General features: G+C 34.6%; 1 protein-coding gene and 1 long non-coding RNA gene across 2 annotated transcripts; both read right to left on the bottom strand.

Annotated features, from left to right (window-relative positions):
- Positions 1 to 2020: 2020 nt before the first annotated feature.
- On the bottom strand, positions 2021 to 3677 carry LOC128173486 (uncharacterized). The gene is made up of 3 exons (XR_008242511.1): positions 3344 to 3677; positions 2943 to 3012; positions 2021 to 2719 (listed from the first exon to the last, which is right to left on the bottom strand). It is a non-coding gene; the product is annotated as an uncharacterized LOC128173486 (long non-coding RNA).
- A 1816-nt stretch (positions 3678 to 5493) lies between these two features.
- On the bottom strand, positions 5494 to 8299 carry LOC128173178 (spondin-1-like). Its single transcript, XM_052838891.1, has 5 exons — positions 8183 to 8299; positions 7161 to 7289; positions 6816 to 6944; positions 6065 to 6235; positions 5494 to 5916 (listed from the first exon to the last, which is right to left on the bottom strand). Exons 1-5 carry the CDS (start codon positions 8289 to 8291, stop codon positions 5894 to 5896), a joined length of 561 nt encoding a protein of 186 aa, XP_052694851.1. The 5' UTR covers positions 8292 to 8299; the 3' UTR covers positions 5494 to 5893.
- Positions 8300 to 19812: the final 11513 nt, after the last annotated feature.

Genomic DNA, 19812 nt, shown 5'->3' on the forward strand with positions numbered 1-19812 from the left:
TCCACATCTATAACAAGTAGGGGGTTCTCTTACCCTGGAACTCTGAGGTTCCTTAGCAACATCTGTACTTTGGGGCTGAGGAAATCTGGGATATTGCTTATATCCTCCTCTGTATCCTCTTTCCTGTCTGCCTCTCTGATATGGTTGTCTTGGTGCCCTATAAGGCTGGGGCATAGGAGTATAAGAATACTCTTTTTCCTTCATACTTCTGACCTCAGTGGTTAACTGATTAATCTTAGCTTCTATGCTATCGAATCTGTCAGCTGACTGATCTATCACTGTTGCAGCTTTTGCTGTAGCTGATTTCTTTTCTGTAGTTTGTGGATGATGTTCAATCTCTAATTTTCTCACAGATGTTCTCAATTCATCGAATGATTTGCATTTATCATATAGATGTCCACATATATCTTTAAGTGAAGGTCGCAGTCCCTTAAAGAACATGGTTCTTAGCATCACCTCGAACTGACTACGGTCAATGAGGTTTTTCTGTATGGCCTTATTCAGAATATCCTCCAATCTACAACTCCATCTCGCACATTCCTCATCCTCTCTCTGTCTAGCACTGTAAAACTCTGACAGAATGTCCTCTTTTTCAGCCACTGTGCCATAAATACTGTCTAGCTTCTGTATAATTGAGGATATTCGTGCTCCTGGTCCAAGATGCATTACCACTCGACTTGCTTCTCCTTTAAGTGAGCGTCGTATAGCATGATGAATGACATCTGGACTATAAGACTCATTATAGAGACATTCCACCTCATATCTCCAAACTTCATATGTTGCATCATTCTTAGAATCTCCGGAGAAAAATGGAATTTTAGGGAACTGACTAGGAGGTAGAGATTTAGCATGTGGTGAAGAAGCAGAGGCAGTATCAGTACTTACAACTTCTTCCTTGATCTTCTTCTCCTGAACAGCAGATGACATCCATGATAAGAAATCTTCAGCTGAATCAGCTTTTGGTTTCATCTTTAGCTGCTTGAGTGCAGATACCACTTTGGCTATCTCCTCTGTTGACATTGATTCCTCAGTGTCTGCCATGGTGTTAAATTGTATGATTGTAGCTAACACAAGTAATATTGAATGTATCAAAGAAAATTCACACAAATTCATGCAATAATACAATGCATGTATCCAAGTAGATGTTGGTATAAGCAAATGAGTAACTAAATTTCACACAGAATAACTTTCTGCAAGAAATAGCAAATTCAGCAATGTGAATTGTTTTGAATCAGGAGGGTAGTTCAAAATGAACCATAAATAATTTGGACAGTATGCAAAAGGCACAATAAATTATTGCAAGCAACAGGTGATAATGTTTCTTTAAATAAATGAATCAAAGAAATAAATAAGTTCTACCTGAAAGAAAAAATTCAGTTCAAATATAAAGATAACAATAAACAAATGATGAAAGAATTCAATAAATCTTTTCTATATTGAAATAAACTAGAAAAAATACCGAGATGAATGGAAACAGCGAATTTCCTCGATTACACTTTGTTTACTTCCGGTGAAACGCAATTATTACGGAAATCGAGCCCGATTAGATTTTTTTTTAACGGCAAAAACCGAACCCGATGATTTTTGAACGGCGAAAACCGAACCCGATGATTTAGATACGAGTAGAAATAATATAAACAATGGAGATAAAGCTTAAAACTAAATTAAAGGGGAAATTAATTAAATGTGTGTTTTAAATACTGTGTATAGCTATCAAACAACACATAAACCACTTAGACTGATACTACTACAATTCTGCGACAGAAAACTTGTTCAACACTGAACTCGTCCTCAAAATAAACAATGATGCAAAACCAACTCAATCAACCGACAAAGTAGTCCAAATCTCACGTCAGTCTCGTCAATAAACTGTCAAAAGTCTTGAGAGTATACAGCAAATGGTTGTCTAATTAGCTTTTATAACGTTAATTAGTATATTTGGAAATACAAGGGAAAACAATATGGGTTGTGCGCAAATTGTTAATGTTTTCACTTACACTGCACTGTACCCATACTTCCTTTCTTGCTATTGTTGTTCTTAATTTCAAATTCAAATGATCAATACACAATAAAGGGCAAAAATATATCTCAACAAAAAAATGGTTTAAGGATTGTGGCCAAACGCAACCCTGTCTCAATCAATATTACACAGGTATTTAAATCCGGATAACTTATACTAAAGTGCACTGTCAAACTAAAGAAATCACAGATTTACATGCTTTGTGGTATACCAATTTTTTCAACAGTTTTATGAATTATAATAAATCAAGACTTGTCTACCTTGAGGTAAAGTATGCATATATGCGCGCACACAAATTACTAATGTCAATATGGTGCACCAAAGTCTTATATCTATACGACTCACCAGGTGAGATACACAGTTTGTTTGCACGTGTTGTACTCTGTCGATGAGTTGAACAGCTGATCCTAGAAATAACAATAGATGCGCGGATCCCAGTCAATTTAGGAACACAGGCGCGGAACACTAGTCATGGTTCAATAGGAATACACTGGCAATGGTCGTCATGGTTCACAGTTTACTGGGTAGGGTTGGTGAAGTCTTTCCAGCTCCAATTACATATAAAGTCACTGTGCCCCAACGTGGGCGCCAAAATGTTACAGTCTTTGTTTAAAATAACTGACAACAAAGATATCTGTATGGTTCGTTTATTCGTATCCGGACACAGTGACTTTAAAATTTGCAATGTATATTTAAGCCCTGAAATATCATAAAACAATAATATAATTTATATCAAAATATAACATTAGTACAATATATATGTAATTCCATCAAGATAATATTTTTACATTATCTTACTATAATTGTACTTAAACATTTAGCGGGAGGTAATTCTTATAATATACATGAATTACATTTCTCCAAAATAAGTCATAAAATATATTAATCAGATTAAAAAAAATATTCGAAAACACTTTCTCACCATTCTATGGGAACAGGCTCATAAAACGTACACCGAATGCGTGGTGAAATTATATTGACATTGACTGATTCTGTAATATGAACAGAATAATTCTAAAAATATTTATTACTAAAGTATAATCTAATTGATCTTATAAATGACCAATTTAATCAAATATCTGATCTTCATAAAATTCTTATATACAATTGATTTGAGAATCAATTAATACTATGATAAATAAACCAAATATTGATCTTTATAATCAACACTGTATTCCATATAAAAAATATCTTTTCATTCTAATTCATTCATACTCATTAGTTTGTGATCATTGACTGAATTAATGTTGTCTGCAATTTATAGGATAATCAATTTATTAATAGTAAGTGTTATAGGATATTAGTATACTTAGTATAACTTACCAGAAAAAGAGCAAGGTCTGGTCCAAAATTAAATTACTTCTCTATATAAATATAAAGTCTGCTCTGGTCAATGTCCAGACAAAGATTGTCAAACTTGGCGGTAAAACACATAAAGCAAAATATACAAACCAACCAAATTCAACCTGACACAAACAACCAATAAAAACCAAGATCACAAATATCCACTGACCAACTCATGATCAAGCACTGCCCTAAGGGTATATGTACATGTGTATGAATTAAAAGAAAGGGTGGATCTAACTTTTTATATGTGTAATGTTTAGATGTATTAATTACAATAACTTTATTTATTTATTCAAATCAACAATTTTCATACTCTTACAAACATAACTTTATTTACTACAAAAATTGATATAAAAGGGATTTTGTCAAAGATTTAAATTACAAATATGAAGGAAAACACACAACAGCGTCGCATAGGCGTCGGAAATGGGGGGGGGGGTATTGTGAATTAAGGCGGGGGGGGGGGGGGGGGGCTTATACATATTAACCGTAACCACAATTTTGAAAGTTATACACAACCGTAACCACAGATTTTTGATGAGTTTAGCCCCCTTCCAACTTTCAATTTGCTTTGTGATTTTTATAAAACTTCAAACTACGTTAACTATCAAGGAGTTCATCCTGACGACGCGACGAAAACAGAGCGCTCTGGTTGTGTTTATATACAAGAACTTACCGAAATAATGTTTCATAAGAAGTTTATTCCACCACCAGTAAGCATCTTTATTCACTTTAATTTCGAATCATAAGGCTAGTGTCTGTTTTATAGAACATCAACAACTGTTCCTCGTTCGAGTCAATTCAAACTAACGAGCATTCGCAACTTCGTGCAACGTTATGTCAACAAACTTGATTATTCAAGTCTTCTCTTCGGAATTTCCATTTAATCAAGAGAATAAGCTCTAAGAAAAATTATTTAGAGCTAAAAAATTATTTTAAGGTTTATTTCAGTGAAACTTTACATTTAAACGGTTAGATTTATCTCAGGAATGACGTACTAAATTGTATTGCGCAAGGTCACAATAGCCGCATAACACAACGTTGCATCATCGTTTTTAATCTTTGAAAAAAAAAACAATTCGGGTCACATAAGGGACTGTCTCAAAAGCTTCATAATATAAATCAAATTGTATGAGATAAATAGAACATCTATGATTGTGTGATTTTATATTTGCTTTATCCAACTCGTTGAAATGGTTATATTCGCTCGGCAAGCCTCGCGAATATATACACCATTTCAACTCGTTGGATAAAGCAAATATAAAATCACACAATATAGATATCCTCTATATACACATATGTTAAAATATCGCCATTTTGTTTGGTTTCCAAAATCCCAAACTGCATCATAAAGACCCTTATTTTTAATGGTCATGATCTATAACGTTAACAAAGGTGGTATAGTGCACCATAATTGTATATTTGAAACACAAGACCAATCTCCTATGAGCGATTGTTTATCTCTTACAATAAAATACCAGTATACTAAAGTCTGTCCAAAGATATTTATGCTGCACATTTGGACGATTTTTAATGAAAACACACATTCATGTGAAAGAAGTGCAATTGAAATCGATGGAAAGGACAATTTCCAAGATAATTTCATTGACACATTATCATCTTTCAGTCGGAAAAATTCACTCAAACGAAAACAGATTCCTTACGGAGATTTATAATGGGGAATGTTTACATCTTTTCTCCATTCGGAATACACTCGGAATACATCGCGCAATTTTTCAACGTTATCATCCGGGCTTGCTGCAATAAAAAATCTCCGTAGACATCACATTTTTAAGCATTGTATTGAAACCTGATAAGCTAACAGGGACGATTTGACTGAGGAATCTTGAAAAATTTTCATACTTTTGAATGAACATCGTTTGAACCCTGAGGTATTTATAAATACTCATATCAAGAAATTAAGCCAAATGTGAATCCAGTAAATCTTGGGACAGTTATAGGGGTTACCGATTAGTATTAAAAAAATGTTGTTCGACTCTCTCTCTCTCTCTCTCTCTCTCTCTCTCTCTCTCTCTCTCCTACATTGTTTTGTTTCTCTCACTCAAATGATCCCCTCTTTCATTTCATTTTGCTTTTATATTTTGAGAATCATTGAAATCAACAAGTAAATTATAATGATTTTTATTGTACCATCTACTCTATGCTATTATTCTAGCTTATTATACAACATATTTTATATCATTAAACAATGAATGTACAACAAGAAATCTACGATTTGTAACATATAAATATATACATGTATATCTGTACACATATGCACAGAAAATTGATATCGGTTTAATGTTTTTGCTGTGTAATTTGTTTTCTTTATTTTGACCTACAATAAAGACCCACTTATTTTTATAGGACATTTAGACCCATTTTAACAAGACCTCGGACTTTCAGTACGATGTAACGATCTATTTTTTTTTTATGTCAAAACAAGTTAAAATGACGCTGGTTTCAAGCCAAATATACACCGATTGCGTAGTCTTCGCTCAAAGAGCCAGACAAATCCTGTTGATTTCAAAGATCCGTGGCTGAGTGGCCTGCAATGAAATAGACATGTCTACGTCACATTGCCGTTTGACTCAACTACCCAAAGTCCAAGCTCTTGTTAAAATGGTTCTATCATGCAAACAGAGACATCGTCAAAACTCTATAAATAGCATCTGTATGCCACTTGTGTGTACTAACACGGCTGAAGGTCACATGCTGTGTAACGTTCTAAGTTTTCTTTGCAGTCTTTTGACCCCGGTGTTTTGTCTTTGACCTTTGTAAACGACCTCACTTCCGTTTTATAACCACGCCCACACGTCACGGAACATTCCGACACTGTCATCCAGTCACTGTATACACATTGGGCTTCTAAAAATAAAGATATTACAGAAAACTTTATTCTTATGCACCGTGTTATTATTCTATAGTTACCAATACAGTCATGTATTCAAAGATAAATGTTGTTTATGAGTATAAACATAGTTGGGCAGTTTAAGCATTTTTAACACTAAAGTTTAAGCTTTATAAACCAGAAATTTTAAGCCTTATAACCCAGTGTGCGGTTCGTAAAAAGTATACGTGTATAGAGTTAAGTTTGAGTTATGATATTTTTGTAGCTTTTAATCGAATACATTTCTCATTGAATGATTCAATATACTATGTATAACAAAGAGAGGGGGTAGATTGTCACCAATAAGCCTTGACATTTTTGGGAGATATTTTTGGTGAGTTTTTTGTTTTATCACGGGACTTGTGAATATTAATAAACAGGTTTATACAAGTTTACACTTTTATATGAAGTTTAATAATTTGTGTGTATCACCAAGCAAACAGAAGTCGTGTGTTATTTAAGGGATGGTTAAACTCTTTGTTTACAAAATGCTAACATCTAAATCCTATTTTCTTTTTTTCTTCTCAAAGAATTGTTGGTAGAGAAAAAACAACGTACTTTGTTTGTTCAAATCACAGAATCCACATGTTTTTGCGCAGTTCTTGGTCGCCCATGACACATACGGGGCTTTGCATGCCCCGGTGCCATACTCCTCACAGTCCATAATGACGTCATCACAAGGTTTTTCTGACAAGAAATCAGTTTGGTTTATTTTTCTTAAGATATAGAAAGACTGTACAACTAACGAGCCAACTAGTATATCAAAATGTAACATCAACATTTGCATGCTATTATCATAATGTGACCCATGATGAAACTCTCTCTCTCTCTCTCTCTCTCTCTCTCTCTCTCTCTCTCTCTCTCTCTCTCTCTCTCTCATACAAAGATAAACTACACATTTACTACAGAATCCACAATATGCTGCACAGTTTAGATACGCCCATTGCCGGTAGGGGGCCTCACAAGCAGCCAGCGTGTACTCATGACAGTCCGGAAGAACGTCTACACATGCGTCACCATGACAGCTATGAACTAAAAAAGAGCATTAATATGTGTCTGTCGATCTGTTTTCTTTAATATTGTTTTGTTTTCTTTTATTCTTTGTTTTTCGTTGTTTATTTATGGGGATTAGTTTTCAGTGTTTTGTTTAGGAAGAAAACATTTTGCTACCTATGCAAAGTAAAACTTATGATTTGTACTTATCTTTAACGCTAGCATGGTAAACCGGTACATTATCAGAAATTTTTTTTTAAGTTTGACTTCTAATATTTTTTCCTTTATCTTTTGTTCTTTTGGTTTTTGTTTTGTTTTGTTTTTTGTTTTTTGTTTTGTTTTTTTTTCTGGTGGGGAGTAGTTTCGCGTCTTTTGTTTAGGAAATAAACAATTTGCCACATACATGTATGCAAAGTAAAACTTACTGATTTGAACTTTTCTTTAACGCTAGCATGGTAAACCGGTACATTATCATTTTTTTTTAAATTCCTACAACTTGTTTTTCTTACAGCGAATTTCAGAAAACCGGAGAATTTTAAATAGACCAAACTGAATACCCTATTGAGCTATTGAAATTCTACCTGTATTCTGTAATTTGCTGTAAACTGTTAATTTTCAGTTTATTTTGGGAAATATGATTAATATGCAAGGTTAATTACAGAAATAAAGCAACATTTCATCAGAAATTGATCTCTCCATGAACTCCAACATAACGATTCATCGGAAACGTCTATACTAAACTAATAAAAGTTAGATTCTAGAAAAGTTTGCTTGTGAATTATGATCCTGAGATATATAAAGTAGGTAGCAGTCCACGATATTCGTTAGAGAGTGAAAATGCCATTATTATTTTTATTATTATTTTTTTTTTTTTTGGACTTGAGAAAAAAAACGTAAAATAGATAAATCATTAAGTGCATATATATACTCACTTAGAAAGGTGAAACATAGTAAGACCTTATAATAACCCATTGCGTTTGGTCCTTTTGGCCAAAAAGAAAAAGAGAAAACCAAAACTTCCAACTCAGAAATAGACGGCATGCAATCATATCCAGATTTGATTTAAATATATATAGTATATAGCGTCCCTTATCAGGCAGAGATCACTGACACTGGCACTTATTTATAAGTTTGTATAAACATGCTTTCCAAGGTTGCGAAGGATCGTTTCTGGTAAACAGATTTTACAAATACTTACTGACATATACTTACATATAGTTATATAGATATACATTCAGGTTATGCAGGCACTTTGCATCGATGATGAAAGTATGTTTGTATGTGCGTGTTTTAAGGATGGAGGTTGGGGGGGGTGGGTGGGGTGGAAACCACGTGTCCTTTGTTTACTTCAAATAACCCCTGTTACACTTTTTAAACGATTTTGAGCGATCTATCAGTTCTTCCAAAGATTACCTTAATCGGGGGTTTAGCCTGAACAAAGTTCAACAAACAGAGAGACAGATTGTAAGATCTATTTTAAAAACTTTCTTAAACATTTTTCATTTACAAATTCGTGGTTTTTTTTGGGAGGTGGGGGGGGGGGGGTTGGAAACCTCAGATTTACGAATATCATAGTTCTTAATCAAATGTTATGAGGGCTTCAGTTACCATGTAACTTGTAATATTTTTGTTTCACACTGGCCGTTCGCTGGACTTTAACCCCCCTCCCCCCCCCCCCCCCCCCCCGCCTAAACATTGTGATTATAAAAATATAGTAAATTTTAAGAGTAAAAAAAAATTGTACGTCCGCTCATCTTTTTTTAATTATACTGTGAAAGTTACATTAAGTGTGTGGGGGTGGGGGTGGGGTCGGGGGTGGGGGGTGGTAACATACTCTTACTTCAATATCAATTTCCTTTACTTTAACTGTTAATTTCTTTTCTTTCACTTCAATTTTGTACGTGCTCCTTAAAAAGGGAGGGAGGGGGGCAACTTCATGTTTATTCGCTTTTTTATGTTTTACGAAAAAATGTTTGCTACATGTGATGTGTTAATCATTGAGAGAGAGAGAGAGAGAGAGAGAGAGAGAGAGAGAGAGAGAGAGAGAGAGAGAGAGAGATGTATAATATATTTCAAGGACTACTACACTTGATCTCCACGTGGATGTAATGTGACATTGGTCTGTGTATATGTCAACGACTTTTCATTCAGTTCCGAATTCTTTTAGGTTCTCTGCTCTGATCAATAACCTCACTATTCCCAGGAATGATAAAGATAGCCCCACTGATATAAACATACATGTATTTATATATTTATATATATATATTTATAACTATTAGTCAGGGCTGCATATACAGACCCTGAAACGTACTACTACACCAAAAAAGCGTGCGACTTTCGTGCGAGAAACGTTTCGTGTAAACCGTTTAGCGTTTCGTGTAAACCGTTTAGCGTTTCGTGTGAATCGTGAAGCGTTTCGTGTAAACCGTTTAGCGTTTCGGGCAAAGCGTGCAGCGTTTCGGGCAAAGCGTGTAAATCGTTTCGGGCAAAGCGTGCGAGAACCGTGTGAAACGTTCATCAGATTTCATTCGGAACTCTCTGACAATTTAATTGTTTCAAATAAGCGCTCGTGTTAAACATTACTTTAAAATGTTTGTGATTGGCAAAACTCCTTTGAGATATTCTCGTGAAAAAAATCTACATGTATAAGAAATGATATACTTATCTTTTTATAAAATTGAATTAATTTTTAACAAACAAAAGAAAAGTACGCGTATTAAAAGAAGACTGAGACTATTCGGCTGTATACAACCAGTACACATAATCTCGGACATCGGGTAGACCTGCACCTGGCTGAACCTGTCAATCAAACTCTGTGTATTCGCTTTATTGGATGGTCACGCGTCTCTTTGTTTGTCAATAGCCAATAGAAATTTAATGACTTCAAGGTAGTCGGAATCAGTATTTGATGATGCACACAATTTCAACGATAGGTTATTTAACATTAATTTGAACAAAATTAAATGTAAACATAGAAAGAAAATATACTGTTCATTTCTATGAAATGCGGGAAGTAAATTCTTCTGAATCCCGATTAAAAATAGTTCTACAAGTTATTATTCTAATTATTTAAACACTGATAACGGAAAACTACAAGTAATTAACACACTGAAATTTTCCTAAAATGTACACATGCAATTAATTATAATGGGAATCTATATGCATGGTAATTAATTCAAATAAATTATGATAGATATATTGTACGCCGTTATGCGGGGCGCCGGTTATGTATACGAATATTGAGACAAAAATCTAAATCATTTTTTTATTTTTTGTTCTTTCCGAAATGCGAAATAGTAATGACAACTTTCTTTATTGTTTAATCCATTGATTTTTTTCTGTGATATTATGTACGGAACATTTATATACGCGAATGATTCGACGTAAAAAAAAAATAATCGGTTGTTTTATAGCATTTTCTAACTTATGTGACTAATTTCATTTTACATAACTTTCAAAATTATCTATGTAAATAATTACAGGTTTATTTACAGTTAGTATTTTTACATCGTATTCTCTGAAACCAATAAAAATATTAACGTGAGAAGAAAAAACAAATCCCGCCGAATACTGAAAAACCGATTTCAGTTTGTAATCATACGGATTTTATTTTTGGTATTGCATATTGTGTTACGGTAACTTTTTTCTCTGGAGTTTTTATTATTTACGACACTAATAAGAATCATGGATATTTCTTTTGAGCAATAATTATATTTATAGAAGTAATATTTTTGGCGAATTCTGTGAATAAAAAATTTTTTGCTTTAAATATAAGTACCAAATTAATTTAATTAATAAATTCAATACTTCTCTACATATATGTTTCTAATATCAGTATTTCTATTATTTCGTGTTTTCTTAAAATTAATTCTTACTAACAGAGTCAGGGTAAAAATCCGAGAGGACCCGAATCGATCAGGATAAAAGCGTGTCCAAAGCGTGTGGAAAGCGAGCAAATTGTTTCGTGCGAGAATCGTTTCGTGTAAACCGTTCAGCGTTTCGTGTAAATCGTTTAGCGTTTCGGGCAAAGCGTGCAGCGTTTCGTGTAAACCGTTCAGCGTTTCGTGTGAACCGTTTAGCGAGCGGGTAGCGAGCGTGCAGCGAGCGTGTGGTGTAGTAGTACGTTTCAGGGTCTGTATAACTACGGTTGTACGCTGTACATGTATGGAGATTAGAAATAATTTCAAATTAAGTCTACATGTAATTACGAATACGTCTACTACTAGTATATCTCTCTCATTCTCTCTCATTTTTGGGGTAAATGGTAAATGGGGGGGGGGGGGGGGCTATATTATACATTTTAGCCTCTACTTCATGAAAATCAAATATCCAAACTTTCTTTCAGCCCCCCCCCCCCCCCCCCCCATCAAGTTACGCGACATTCAGGGGCACATAACCCACCATTATCACTAGAGTAAAGTCAATGTGAATATGTAAGACAAACAAACAATAAACTAATGAAAGCACTGTTCTCAATTACACGATGTAATACAGTGGCGTCGGAAGCAAATTCAATATGAGTGGATTGGGGGGGGGGGGGCTATATTATACATTTTAGCCTCTACTTCATGAAAATCAAATATCCAAACTTTCTTTCAGCCCCCCCCCCCCCCCCCCACCAAGTTACGCGACATTCAGGGGCACATAACCCACCATTATCACTAAAGTAAAGTCAATGTGAATATGTAAGACAAACAAACAATAAACTAATGAAAGCACTGTTCTCAATTACACGATGTAATACAGTGGCGTCGGAAGCAAATTCAATATGAGTGGATTGGGGGGGGGGGGAAGACTTCTTAGAAATCTTGAACAAGCAAAAAAAAATTATACCTGGTTATGTTGTGTCTAACTTTGCAAAAAAAGTGTGTGGGGGCAGGGGGGGAGTAAGCCCCCCTTTTCCAAGACCCCCCCCCCCTTTCCAAGCCCCCCCCCCCCCCCCCCGCCTCTGGTTAATCCGATGTCTACACTGTATGTAATACTAGTAACCTACTTCAAGTACTGTTATTACTCTACAAACAGTCGTGTGTGAGAAAGTGCAATTTATATTTACTTGGAAACTATACCACGTGATTTCCTTTTTTTATTATACTAGAAATGAAGCCCCCCCCCCCCCCCATATAGAATATCTATTTATTTATGTTTATAAGTTATTCATAAGTGACATACATAGGTCCGATGAGTAGGATGTACTTCATTTTTACCTTTGCGGAATTAATGTCTATATAACACATCAGGTATATGATTTATTGTACATGGATGACTATAATAAATGAATTATAAACCTAAGTACATATCCCATTTAACACCTTCCGCCCTTGCATATTACGCATAATTCATCGCTCACGGGATGCATTTGATGCGAGTATATGTAAGAAAAACAAGGCCGCATTGTTACGATGTTAAGAATTGGACAGCCTCATATAAACGATGTAAAATACCACTCCAAGTACTGTTATCTCTTTACAAACAGACCTATGTTAGGGAGTAAGTTCCTGTTTTATTGGAAATTATATCACATATTTTCTTTTTATTTTCTACTTCATTCTAATTTCTATGCATGTAGAGAAAAAAAAACCACAAAAAGTTCGAGGGTTTTTCTGCGCCCATTTTTATTTATACTACATCTATTTTTCTTTTATTTTCCCCCTCCCCCCCCCCCCTCTCTCTCTCTCTCTCTCTCTCTCTCTCTCTCTCTCTCTCTCTAATTGCGGGGATTCAGAAAAAAATTCGGCGGTGGGGGGGGGGGGGGGGTCCAAAGGATACTTTTTTCATAATTAATTATTTTCCAGTGGGAAAGGGGTGCTCTCTCTCTCTCTCCCTCCCCCCCCCCTCTCTCTCTCTCTCTCTCTCTCTCTCTCTCTCTCTCTCTCTCTCTGTTCTCAGTTCTGACCTCAGATATTTAGGAATACCTGTGGCAGAGAGCTGTGCGGACTCCAAACCCTGGTCAGGCTGGGGTCCTGTGACCTTTCGTTATTTCTCAAATAAATTCAGTAGCCTCGTCCTTAGAATGTAAATAACATGCGCGGAATATTTTAAAGAATCACCTTTCACCCTGGCTAACAAATGTATTCCTCAGAGGCTCAGACCAACCCGTTTCTGGAAAAAAAAATCTAGATCCACGCATGAATATCTAGTTTACGGTTCATTTCTTTTTCTCGGAATAAATTAAGATGACCGCTGTCATTTTATCTTTTTCGTCGCATGTCCTGAGCTTCCGGTTTGACGTGTCGACTCCGTAGAAAAATTACAGGTATATATATTTTTTTGATACACTTACTACGATTTCTTACAATAAGTGTGCATTGGCTTTACATTACATGGTCACTTTATAGATCCGATGATGAATGATGCATTTGCCAAAAACTTTCAGTTTTACAAATATTTAATGTCAACGAAAACACCATGTATCGAACAGATTGGGCACCATTCCTCTAAAAGAAGGATGCCCAACTTGCCAAAAGTGCTAATCCCTATAGATGTTTATCTTGAGAACCATATTCTTTTTTATCGAGCGACAATTCTTGGTCAGTAAATAATAAATAATGTGCTATGCCTGAATTAATAAATAGGAGAACAAGTGATAATTACTAAAAGTGAGATATATGAACTTTTAGTTTATGGTTCCTGATGCATAAAACATGCATTTTAAGGGGAACGAGGGTGGTGGATAGTATGAGGGGGAAGGGGCGTGGTGTTCTAATTAAAAGAGTTGGATTGGGTTAGAAATTTATGTAATGTTGTATCTAAAGCTGGGTCAATGTGTAACACTTGACAAAGTTGAATAATTTACCTGTGTAAATCGAAAAGCATATAACTTTACTGATGTGAATGTGTGTACATGTATAAATGGGCTGTGAAAGGGAAAAAATCATTGTAAAACCTGTATCTATCTTAAAAACTGTTTATGAAAATACAATGAATAAATGTTAATAAAAAGAAAGAAAAGAAAAAGTAGAATAATATGTTTTATGGTCCAACCATTTGAACGATCACTGCAGGCCTTATACATATCTCACACCTACTACATCCAATTCAACAGACAACCCCCCTCCCCTACCCTCCCCACCCCCAGAAAACAAAAATATATATATATACATTGAATTCAACAGACATGTCCATCCCCCCCTCCCAAAAAAAAAAAATATATTAGCAGCTCTTCTCAAATACTATACCCCTACCTAGGAGATACCAATGAATGACTTTACTCCAATGTTACAAAAAAAATTGGAACGTAAGTTTAAGGCATACCCCCTTACATTTAGGTACTAGTATGTGACACCCTACCCAACTTACGGTTTGATCATTCAATGAAAGTAACATAAATTTATTAACTGTTTATTTTTTTTCTATTCATTCATTATGAAATCATGTGGGAGCCAATCTAATAAAAGTGTTAAATTTGTCGTCATCATCATCATCATCATCATCATCATCATCATCATCATCATCATTTACACTCAATGGTGTGTAAGACAGCAACAAATTTCTTTCATTTTTTCCAGCCTTATAATCAACGACCCTTAGGTCTGGTACATTTCATTTTCAAGCGTTCCACATTATATTATTGGCCTCCCTTTCTTTCTTATGCCCTCTTGGGACCAATGAAGTGCTGTTCTAGTAAATTAGTTGTTGACTTGGGGGCCTTTTCAGAGCATGTGCACTATACATCTCCATCGGGTATGCACAATAAGTCTTCAGATAATCTTCTTGGGCCAGAATATTCTGAGTATTGGCCAGAGACACACTTTGTAGAAAGGTTGTAATCCATTGCTTAATAAGACGCCTACACTCTACGCTTTGACTGATAGGATGGTAAAACATGGAACATGTCCATCTTCCCTTAATAAAGGAGGCAGAATGGTTAACAAATTGCTTATCAGATCTGCTTTCAAATTTTAAATATGATATTTTTGGCCATAAACAATAAACAATTATTTAGTAAATACAAAATAGAATTTTTTGGGATATAAGATTTGACCTTTCATTTTTCTACATCTTCATACATAGCTCTTCATTTGAAGAAGTTAAATATAGTGTAAAAATGGCCATGACGATCCAGCTCTAACTGAACCATTAAAATCATGTATGTATCAGCCAAGGAATTGCCGTTTTAATCTTTACACTAAAGCAGCGAAATACACTAAAAATTAACCTGCTTATTAATTCTCTCGAAAAAAACACAAAGGAAAGGAAGCATAAAAGAGCTCTATTAGGCCTAACAAAAAAATAGGTTTGTTTCCGCTTTCCCGACCGACCCTAACTGAAACCCGCCGACCCAAACATTTTTTTCGAGCTTTTTGCGTAAATTTTCGTTTTTTGTTAAAATTTCGTTTTTATCCGATTAAAAATTTATTGTGTCCTCTAAATTTAAGTCGTAAAAACGCTTATAGAACATATTTAGATGTCATCAGTGTTGTGTAGATGTTTGTTATTTACAAATGGCAGCACATGTTGTGCCAGTTGAGCTCGAGTAATGCTCCCACCAGCCGGGGAAAAAGTTCATCAGATCATTTAAACAATGACAACAAATGCTTGTTTTTTTTTTTTATCTTACCCAGTTTAAAAGATAAATGGTTTAATATGCACAATTGAACAGATGGAGAGGAAAAAAAAAGATTTAAAAAAAAAAAAGCCGACCTACCGACCCTAATTTTTTTCAAGCGGAAACAAAACTATTTTTTTGTTTGGCCTTAGTTTTAATCTAAGCTTACAGTACTGATCAGAACCAACCTAACACCAGAGCAGAGTCCAACTTAAAACCCCCGGTTTACTTTCGGGGTTTACTTGGGGTTAACTCTGAGTTTTTTTTTGTAAATTTGCATCCACTCAGGGTTTACTTCGGGTTCACTTGAGGTTTACTTCGGGTTTTAATTAACTCGGGGTTTGCTTCTGTGGTTCACTTTATGCATTGAAATGTGATGCAGACTCATCGTTTTTATCCCCTCTTGCAATTTGTTGCGAGGGGGATATAGCATTGCTGCTGTGTGTGTGTGTATGTATGTGTGTGTGTGTGTGTCTCCATTGTCACCTCTTTAGCAAAATTCCAAGAAAACCCTGCAATGAATATTCATCAAACTTTGTACACTTCTTTGGCATTATAAAAGGACAACCCCTAGAGATTTTTAAGTCAATTGATTCAATACATGTACTTTTTTTAAATATCGTAAAACAGTGACGTTAAAACATGAATTTTATGTACGACTTGACGATAGACATTTCCGGTAATTTTGTGTTCGACTTTAAGTTCATCGCTACAGTATGCAGTTCAAATCAACAACTTGATATTTTTAGGATTTTATTCTAGTAAAAGTAAAAAAAGACCAAAAGTTTTGTAGTATTGGACGGTTAGAATATTGCCCGTAGGTAAAATTTGAAGTGGGCAGGAAATTAAAGTCATCCGATTAACATCGACTTTGTTCGTACAAATTTTCCCGTATTACTTACAATAGAACTAGTCCAAAATTTAGAGGAGAGTTTGACAGATATCGCATATTTATCTAACGAAGATTGTTTCATATTAATAATAGCTGCATATCTACTATGGGTTGACATACCACAAGCAACTAGAATTGTCCATCAGAGCAGACTACAGATCGCTAGATCTTCAGCTACGTTTCATAATATATACGGACATTTTATGTATGCTTCTATAAAAATGAATGTCACTTAATGAATCAAAATTATTTAACTTTAACAAAAGCATATGTGTATATGTGTTGAGTTTCTGCTAGGAATAGGAAAACTGTGCAACCACGTACATGTAACCCAACCCCCAACCCCCCCCCCCCCCCCCTTCCCCCAATTTATACACCACAAAGCTTGGGGATTAGGATAAAATAGATATTATGAATTCAAAGTGGTTTTTAGAAATACTTGTATCATATTTATTTTGATCTGATAAATTTTGATCTGAAAATTTACGCGGGGGTGTTAAGGAAGCATATGGGCAATTTAGCGTCTTATTTTGACTGTTATATTCAAAATCGTGAAATTAAATAATTATTTTGAATAAGATCAAAAACTTAGTATTATCCTTTAAAATAGATGTCAGTGCAATAAAATCGGGTAGTACATTAAATAAATGCCACATTGGTGCATTATCACGTGACAACTATAAATACAAGTAGCTTATGTTTATTCCTTAACATAAAATGAGATAGAACAACACTAGCCCGTGGTTTCCAAGATAAAATAAGCGTACCAAGTGAAAGCAAAACATCTCAGTTTCATCAAAACAGCTGCTAGAATCATATGTTTGTCCTTATTAAAAAGTTATTTATCCGGTTCTAGTAAAACCTTCCCAACTTTTATATAGATTGCACGGAAAACGGCAAATTGCATCAAAACAACACACAACATGGGATTCTAGCAGCACTTTTCAATTTAAGCATTGATCAAACTAACGATACGTATAAAATTTCAAGTTCAATATATACGGGGTAGTGTTGTTCTAGTCGGATTTTTACACCGTAAACAACGACAGGGGAAAGCCTGGCCGAGATATAAAAGCAAATTTACATACCTTTTAGCGAATGATTGATAAAACTAACATCCCCCCAGCATTCTTATGTTCAATTCTCAATAAATCACACCACAATACTTTTTTAGAGTTCTTAGATTTAGTTATATTTTGAATATGTTTACAATGCTTTCCGATCAAATTCACACGACATTTAACTTTTAGTCATGACGTCATCAATGTGTAAATCTACGTAACACAAACTAATTTCTGGAAAAAAATTGTCTTCAATATTTTTTATTTGTTTTTGATCTACGTACGTTTCGTTGCTCAGATATTTGAATACGTACATAATAACTAAGATTTGTGATTTCAGGGAATTACATGCAACTCAGATTCCATATGCTTCCTTAACACCCCCGTGTACATTTATATTCCTGAATAATGCATTTTCCCCTACAGCAAGTCATGTCGCGAGGGGATGCTCCGTTTGCAGTGCCCTTGTTATATCTTACCATCTTACTGCCTGTAATTCCTGCCCTTTGTTTAACACATGTAGCGTCTGCTTTCAGGGGTATACTTCTGATCGGGGTTAACTCTCTGTGTCCACCCTGGGTTTACTTCGGGTTTACCCATGGTTTAGTCTAGCAAACCCAGAATAAACCCTAAAAAAGAACCTAGGGTTTAGTCTGGATTTACTTTCTGTTAGGTTGGGTCTGATCGGTACTGTATAAGTCAGAGTCAGATTGCCTTATCTGAATATTATATATACCTACATAAAATTCCACTGAATACTATATTCATAATATTGTTTAGATACATGTAGCCATACATGTAGGCATGCAAAATGTAGCCATACAAAATATAGCCATACATGTAGGCATACAAAATGTAGCCATACATGTATCAATGCAACATGTAGCCATGCAAAACATAGCCATAGATTATGTAGCCATACAATTGTAGCCATGCATGTAGCCATACAAAATGTAGCCATGTTAATTATTAATACCTATATGTTGTTTGTAGATAATTAGTGAGTCACCATGAAACGTGGAGGAGAATTAATGAAGCAAAAAATTATTATTTGAATAATATGTTTAAGGGGCATTGTCATGATGATTAAGGTCAAAATTTATTTTCCGTTTTTAATTTTTACATTGCAGCTTCATTAAGGCATTTCTAATAGTCAACCAAAATTTGACTATTAGAAAAAAAACCTTGCGGCTCATCATGTTTTCATTTACATTTTGAAAATTCCAGAATTAGACCTAAATAAATGTGACAAACACTTGGAACTGTTTATCTTCATTCAAAATGAATTTAAGCAGATAAAAAAATCAGCTTGAATTGTATATTCATGATATTGAACCATTGTAATCAAAAACATGGCATGAGCCTTGTTTATACATAACAAATATTTATGAGCTCTGTATCTTGCTTTTAACTCTTCAATTGACAGTAATATTTTGGTTGATCATTAGATATACACTAACAAAGCATTGTAAACATTATATTAAACAGTAAAATAAAATTTGACCAAAATCGTGGCCATGCCTCTAAATGTCTTAGATAATTACATGTATCTGAAGATATTTGTTTGGCTGAAATGCAAGAACTGATTCAGTACTACTGAAACACTTTGATTCTATCTTTTTAAACTGTTATAATATTGAGTAAAACGAGCTCAAATGACTAGTAATATAAATGTGCATCAAATAGATCAAACTAAAAAGCCAAGCATTCATCAAGAAAACTTTTCTGTTTGCATGTGTCCCATACTTTCCTCACTACCAGTTGTCCATCACAATGATTATTGACTTAACAGCACATTAACAGGTGTCTGTTGGATTTGCAACTTTAATTTGTTAAAAATCCCCTGTTGTGAAATATCCGAGCTATATGAAGTACTGTCTAAAAATGTTCATTATCATCTCTCTCTCTCTCTCTCTCTCTCTCTCTCTCTCTCTCTCTCTCTCTCTCAGTTTATGCATTTATTACCCAATAATTTTATATGTACAGTACATATCAGTTCAAAGTTTAATACAGTTGATGCAAGTTTCATTCAAACAAAACTGTTTTTTTTTAAATAATATGCTC

Source organism: Crassostrea angulata, chromosome 2 (genome assembly GCF_025612915.1).
Source record: "Crassostrea angulata isolate pt1a10 chromosome 2, ASM2561291v2, whole genome shotgun sequence".
NCBI lineage: Eukaryota > Metazoa > Mollusca > Bivalvia > Ostreida > Ostreidae > Magallana > Magallana angulata.